Below are 7695 nucleotides of genomic sequence, written 5' to 3'. Positions count from 1 at the left end.
ATTCACAGACCTGTACCCCTGGGGCAAATAATGCATTATATGTTAATAAAAATATTTTTTAATAAAAATATTTTTTAAAAAAAAATTTATTTCTTTTCAATGTAACAGTATTCATTGTTTTTGCACCACAACCAGTGCTCCACGCAATCCGTGCCCTCCCTAATACCCACCACATGGTTCCCCCAACCTCCCCCGCTGCCCCGTCCCTTCAAAACCCTCAGGTTGTTTTTCAGAGTCCATAGTCTCTAGTGGTTCACCTCCCCTTCCAATTTCCCTCAACTCCTTTTTCCTCTCCATCTCCCCATGTCCTCCATGTTATTTCTTATGCTCCACAAATAAGTGAAACCATATGATAATTGACTCTCTCTGCTTGACTTATTTCACTCAGCATAATCTCTTCCAGTCCTGTCCATGTTGCTACAAAAGTTGGGTATTCATCCTTTCTGAATACTCCACAGTGTATACGGACTACATCTTCTTTAATAATTAAAAAAAAAGAAGGAAGGTGTAGTGGATGGATAAAACAGCTGAAGGGGTTAAAACAAACTTCGTTACAAATCACAAGAATGTAAAAAATACAGCACAGGAAATATAGTCAATAATATTGTAATAAAGGGTGACAGATAAACTAGAGTTTCCATGGTGATAATTTTGTAAAGAATATAAATGTTGAATCATTACACTGTATATCTAAAGGTAATATAGTACTGTATGTTAATTATATTTCAACAAACAATACCTTATACTGTGACTGAGTACGTACCAGTACACAAACATTCTCCACCTATATATCTTTATAATTAGAAGTTTTGTTGAAATTACCATGGATCTATACAAAATACTCATACTATCTTCTTAGAACTAAAAAAAAATTAAATTGATGTCAGCCTACCAAATTGATTTCCTTAGACCATGCTTTTCAGCAATTTTATGGTTCTGGACAAAAATGATTCTTTCAATTGTTAAGTAAATAAAATGTCTGGAGTTAAAGAATTAAGTTTTGAAAGATGACCATCATTGGTTTTTAGAAATATGTCCTAATTTTGCTGAAAATGTTAACTTTTCATCTCTAGGCAGGATGCTTTTGGGGCTAGCTCCTAGTTTTTCTCTGATTTATAGGAGTGTGACAGAATAAGAAAGAACTTTCTAAATTATATTTCTTTTCTTTCTACAGGTCTCATGTGTGAATGTAGGTGTAGTGCATCATTACCCTGAGGACCTCACCAACTGGAAGTTACAGTTTTCACCATCAGCTTACCTCATCACATTTGGTCTGGTTCTTTTCCTCAAAGAGTGGAAACTTCTTTCTTTCAAGTTGCTTTTGTTGCAGAGTTAAGCAAATGGCCAATAGTGGCTCTGATAAAAAATCCACAAAATGCTCCAACTGTTCATCTACTTCTAAGAAAGGTTCACTTTTGGTATGTCCATGTAAATCAAGGCTTTCTCCGATGTCTGTGGTGGAAATGTCCCAAGGATCAAGCATTGGCAGCTCAGAGTTTATGGTTTCCCCGGAGAGGAAAAAAGAAAACCAAGCCAGCACAGATAGTTCCTCTGGGAAAGATATGGTAAATATTGAAGATTCTCTATCCCAACATAAATTGGCCTCTCATTTCCTAATCCCATCCTCAGATTCATCTGTATCCCTTGGGCCCTTGTCCACTAATTCACTGCTTTCTTAACTATTAAAGGAACATTCTTTCTTACATAAGAGGTGAGCAAAATTGGTTAATAATTTCTTTTATGATATTTCCATCTACTACCAAATTAGTTATTTGCCAGAATCATGAATAATTTGGAATGTTATTCCAGCTTCTTTATTTTTTAATGGTTTTTGCAGAAATGAATTGGTTTTCAAGTTGGATTAAATCTGAATTTGGGGGCATTTTCTTCAACTTATGCAGAATGGGATTTATGGTTGTAGTTAAATATGGGGTGATTATTATTTAAGACAATTCCTTGTTATCTGGATGGGATATCCCAGTATGCTTTGGGATATTGGATGGGATTCCCAATATACTTTGCAAAACCAATTTGCATTAATTATAATCTATGACTACCTGGTTGGACTGGTTTAGGTATCTTCCACCTTTATAGAGAAGAGGCAAGGGTGGAAGATTGTAGTTGATACAAAACAACTTTGGAGACAGAGAGCAGTAAGTTTAAGAAAAATTGGGTTCCCAGTCCTCAGAGTTGCACATTTTTCAAAAATTCACCTTAAATTATCATTTTTAATTTGTATTATGGTATAGTTATTGCCATATAGGCATCTCTGAGTGTCTTGTTACTAGATTGTTTTCATTGAAACGATATTTTGTGAATGGTCAATAGTTTTTTATATATAATCTACTGGGGATGACTATTATGTTTTGAAACAAGGGTGATTGAGAAAACTCTGAAGATGCCTTCTCTTGTGATTTTAAAGAGTCATTAGGTAAGTTCTGTTAGATTTGTGATGCAGGTTATTATGTAGACTTGCCTGGATTCAGGGGATTAGATTAAATGACTGGCTTCTTGTGGTCCCTTTTAGCATAATGAGCCTATGAATCATACAGGGCTTAGAATTTGGAAAAGATAATAAATACCATGGCACACATTAAAGATTTGTCAGATTATTGAAATTAGGATTTTTATTTTTTTTATTTTATTTTTTTTAAAGATTTTATTTATTTATTTGACAGAGAGAGAGATCACAAGTAGGCAGAGCGGCAGGCAGAGAGAGAGAGGAGGAAGCAGGCTCCCTGCTGAGCAGAGAGCCTGATATGGGACTCGATCCCAGGATCCTGAGATCATGACCTGAGCCGAAGGCAGCGGCTTAATCCACTGAGCCACCCAGGCGCCCAGGATTTTTATTTTGTTAAGATATGAGCACATTGTATTTGTACTACACTTGTATTATATCTTAATTATTTTATTCCTTTTGGTGTAAGCCCTCAAAAACCTCAAATGTGGAGAGAAAACCATCTCAACAACAGTGGAGTCGGGGCAACATTACAGAAGGAAAGGTTCCTCACATAAGGATGGAAAATGGAGCTGCTATTCAGGTACAAAGAAAGCAAAGTGAAACTGCTAGGAATGTCTAAGTCAATGGTTCATGGCAAAAATGATTTAAAAATTAGTCTCTAAGGAAAGGAAGAGAAGAGAAAATTTACAAGTTTCAAGTATGTCAAAGTCTTTACAAAAGAAAATGCAAACGATTTTTTTTTTATATAGAGGACCAAATAGACTTTAATTAAAGCAGAGGGCATTTTTATTAGCAAAATGAGAACATTTTGGTCTTTAGGTCTTGCCTATTGCTGAGAGCAATCTTGGAGTCTTTGGGTAGAGCTCTTCAAGACAGATGACTTGAGATGGTTTGGCTATTCATTCTTTGATGACTGGTAGTGAGGCCAGAAATTCCCTCATGGACCCCTCCATTTTTTCTAGTCTGTGATTGGATGGATACCAATATGACTGTTCCAAGGACTCTAATTATGGATTGAATGTTATTATCCTTTTAGAAATTAAAATGTGTTCCTTTAACATCAGATTAAAAGAACCACAATAAGAATAACTACAAGAAGAAAATTGCATTAATGTTAAATAACTTTAAAATTTTGTTTCAAGAGATATTTGACAATTTACTTGAAGGGATCAGAGAAACTTCCTGAGTAATTCTGACTTGAAAAGTTTGATTTTCCATTTAAAAGGCCTGGATTTTTTTTAATCCACAAACTTGCTGAGTTTTAAATTTAGCCAAAAGAGCTTTTGTAAAAACAAAATGCACTCATTGCAAAATGGTAGGAAAATATAGATAGAAAAGTGAAAAAAATAAAAATCATGAGCCAAACAGAACCAATTTTAACATTTATTACCTTTATTTTTCCTGTGCTTGTATAAATGTTATTCTATTTTGTCTTTTCAGTTTTTTCCTGTTTTAAATTATGAAATATTTTAAATATATACAGATTTTAAAGAAATAAACTTAACTGGTATAATCGAAGTTTTCCTCCTCCCATGAAATGGACAGGCTCATTGTAAAGTTTTTAAACACTCCAGAAGAGTATAAAAGAGGAAGTTATAGTCACCCCAAATTCTACTACCCAGAGATAACTACTCTTAATATTTAGATGAGCATCTTTCCAAATACCAGTGTCAGTACCCTTACACTCACACATTTTCATAATGGGACCATATCATACATGTTTTCACACTCTACACTGTATCATGGACTTCTATATCAATGAAAATAGATCTACATTACCATTTTTATGGCATCCCCTTAAGATTATTACAAATAAGAAGTCATTTTCTCCTTATTTTCACCATGATGTAATGACGTCAGAGCAATTGAAGAAAAAGAAAAACTAGTTATGAAGAAGAAAAACTAGTTATAAAACTAGTTGGCAGTTGGGCTATTTCTATATCTATTCCTCATTTAAAAAATCCTATTTAAATGAATACTGTTATGCTGAAAATAAAAAATAAATTAAAAAAACAACAAAAAAAAATTAAAAAATAAAAAAAATCCTATTTAAATGGTATTAAATGCCTGTGTCCCAAGTTGTGGTTCTGTGCATTTAAGAGGAAATGGGAGTTTAGATTTTACAGGTCAAAAAAGTTGGGGAGATGATTATAGAATTTAGATCTTTTTGTTCTGTGGAAAACAAAATGGATAAATGGTCATTTAAGTTGGGATTTTACTTAGTTTTCATAATATGTAGTTGGGAGTTGGATATAAATATGATTTTTAAAAAGTGTTTTATCTTATTTTAGTCATCTTAGTTTTCTGACTTTGATTCTCACTAGTAAGTAGCAGTAGGAACAATGAGCCAAAGTAATTATAAATCACTGAAAGTAGTGCTTTGGGGACCATCCCTTGGTCAGGATGTACCCTGTGTGAGTCTAGGAATCGCCATTCGCAACACTCAAGACCATAACTCTAAAGCTCTTCCTCCAGGGTTCAACTCCACATCACTAGTCCATCCCTTCTCTTACAGCTGCATATAGGTAGAGGGTTCCTGACTGCTTGGCATGCTGACTGGATGTATTGATTAATTCATTCATTTACTAATTCACTCATTCATTCCAAATTTGCACTCTTGTTCCTCTGGAATGCCTTCCTTGCTTTGCTTGGGTTATAAGAAAAAAGTTCTCAGTTATTTGCCTTTGTTTCCTCACATGCCGGTCTCACAAACTGCCTCTTTTGTAATGTTTTCCCCTATTCTCCCAGCATTTTAGCTCTGGTCTCTGGCCCCAATGTTGTTTTGTATTTTTTTTTTTTTTTTGAACTTAAGACTTTATGACTTAAGTGATAACTTTGTCTTTTGAGCAGATTACAAATTCTGAGAAAACAGGAAGTGTGTTTTATCCCTTTTTTGTACAAAATATGTATCACAAGGAACTATCTAAGGCAAGTCTAATATGTTGGAGCCGAACATTTTCCCTCCTTTCCTTTCCTTCCTTCCTTCCTTCCTTCCTTCCTTCCTTCCTTCCTTCCTTCCTTCCACTTTCCCCCCTATGTGCTAAGCATGAATATTTTACTACAAAATTTCAGGGTAAGCTTTTTAAAGGAATCAAAAGGAACAGCTTCTTAAGAAGCTTCTAGACCATGTTGGGAGAAAAACATGAACTGAAGTGTTTGTAAGAGAGTGATAGTAGTGCTTGAGGACCAGTGCATACGTGCTGTGAGGTTAGCCAAAATAATGGAACAGCCACCACAGTGCAGTCAGGGAACCCCTTCATGAAGCAGGTGAGTAGTTTTGGGGGCATTTTCTTATGAAAATAAGACGGTAATGTAAGCAGCAGAAGATATGAAGATGAGCAGGTTATGTATTTATTGTGTGGTAAAGGTGAAAGTGGTTGCAGAGAAAGAGCTGCATGCATCTCCAGTAAAGACTTTGGCTGCTGACCCAGCAGAAGCTTCACCTAGTGGCATTCCTTCAGCTCTTCTGTCCTGTCCTAATCCCCAGGCATGATGTGTCCAGACTCTTCTCTTATTAATGCCCTGATACTGATTTGGATCAAGGAGACTGACTACCTGCCCCCCACCTACCGCCCAACCAAATTCACAAGAAATGGAAGTATAAATGAATTACTTGTTTGTTATTTTACAGTGTGAACCAGGATGCTGGTGTTGGCAAAAACAGTGCATTCTTCTTCTCCTCCTCCTCCTTCTTCTTTTTAAATAATATTAACTTTTATTGAGTGTTCAATATGTCCAACACTATGCTTTTTTTTAAAAAGCTGAAATGTAGTTGAATACAATGTTATATTAGTTGCAGATTGACAATTTAGTGATTCGACAATTCTGCTCATTTCACTATGCTCACCATGATAAGTGTAGTTACCATCAGAAGTTAAAAAATAAGCGGAAGGATTCTTGGTCTGGATAATGTTACTGTGGATCGTTTTTATTTTCTTCACAGGGCTGACTTGCATTAAAATTTCTGTCAGATACTGCTCTTTCTAAAACAAAAAGAATAAAACAACAAAAGCAATTTTTGATCAAAATAATGAAGATGAAGTGTTACTTGGTAAACAGAAAAGCAGTATTCAATGTTAATATATGTTGATTTTATAGTATAGCTCTCTGAATTTAGGGATAATTTCTTTGTTGAATGTATTTGATACACATAAACACACAAATATGTATGCATTAATATTCCATTCCTCCTTTTTATTATGAAGACATTTCCTTAATATTGTAGTTTGTAAGAGATTCATTTTTACACTTTTGAGGTTTTCCATATTTCTCCATTAGGATTTTTATCATTTTCCTCCAAAGGACATTTAACAAAATTTGTCAAAACTTATTTTTGGTTAATTAAGATGTGTTTATTAATATTGCAAAGGTATCTCGTATTTGATTTTACCCTGGAGCAGAAACCCTCTTCCCTTGGGTAGATATCTGTCACTATTATGTGTTCATTTTTAATACGTGATGAATGGCAGAGAGAGACAAAGGAGCTCTTATTTTTTTTATCCAGGAATTCTATACCTTTGGAAAAATATTGGGACAAGGGAGCTTTGGAATGGTCATTGAAGCCACAGACAAGGAAACAGACACTAAGTGGGCAATTAAAAAAGTGAACAAAGAAAAGGTAAGACTCACTAGCAGCACAGCACTGAGGGCTCAGTGCCAGGGCTGGGGGAGGGGGAGGCAGGAGGTCTCCACACTGACACAGCTGAGCCTGAGGGGAGCGCTGTGGCAGTTGCCCTGGGGAACTGCAGCCATTTCCTTGGCTCAGGAAGGGACCCTTTCTTGAACCCAAGGGCTCTCTGGGAAAAACAAATGAAGGACTAACTAACATAACCAATATAACCAAATAAGGGCAAAGTTTTCCGGGGTGGGCTGAAAGTAAGGGCCCATTCTCTGTCTGTGTAGTTGTAGGGCTGTGAGATGGCCTAGCCAGGACTAAGTCTCGCCACTGTCTCCTGATGTATGAGGTTCTGAACCACTCTTCTCCTATCCTTTCCTCTCCTTTGATTCCCTGTTTCCTCATGTGATTATTTATCTCACCTGCTCTTCCAGTGTGAACCAATTTTTCAGCAACTATGAAACATACTGTTTAGTTGTAGCCACTGTATTCCTCCCTGGATCTCTCCTGGAGTGGACAATGACTGGCTTTCACTTTAAGGGAGATTCTAGCTTCTTAGACTTTACATCTTGATCATTTCATTAACTTAAAAAAAAAAAAAAAATCTGTGCCTGGAAAA

The 7695-nt window shown here is 35.7% G+C and overlaps 1 protein-coding gene across 7 annotated transcripts in view; it reads left to right on the top strand.

Moving 5' to 3' along the window:
• STK33 (serine/threonine kinase 33) overlaps nucleotides 1-7695 on the top strand; it is a 157296-nt gene that overhangs the window by 88716 nt on the left and 60885 nt on the right. For all 7 annotated transcript variants that reach the window (XM_059135308.1, XM_059135264.1, XM_059135315.1 and 4 more), the window contains 3 exons: nucleotides 1175-1565; nucleotides 2928-3041; nucleotides 6966-7079. In XM_059135308.1, coding sequence (XP_058991291.1) covers nucleotides 1341-1565; nucleotides 2928-3041; nucleotides 6966-7079 — 453 coding nt within the window. In that variant the 5' untranslated portion in view covers nucleotides 1175-1340. The remainder of the gene's footprint in view (nucleotides 1-1174; nucleotides 1566-2927; nucleotides 3042-6965; nucleotides 7080-7695) is intronic.

Source organism: Mustela lutreola, chromosome 1 (assembly GCF_030435805.1).
Source record: "Mustela lutreola isolate mMusLut2 chromosome 1, mMusLut2.pri, whole genome shotgun sequence".
NCBI classification, from domain to species: Eukaryota; Metazoa; Chordata; class Mammalia; order Carnivora; family Mustelidae; genus Mustela; species Mustela lutreola.
The sequence above is the reverse complement of the archived record's forward strand: the minus strand, read 5'-3'. Positions and strand labels throughout refer to the sequence as shown.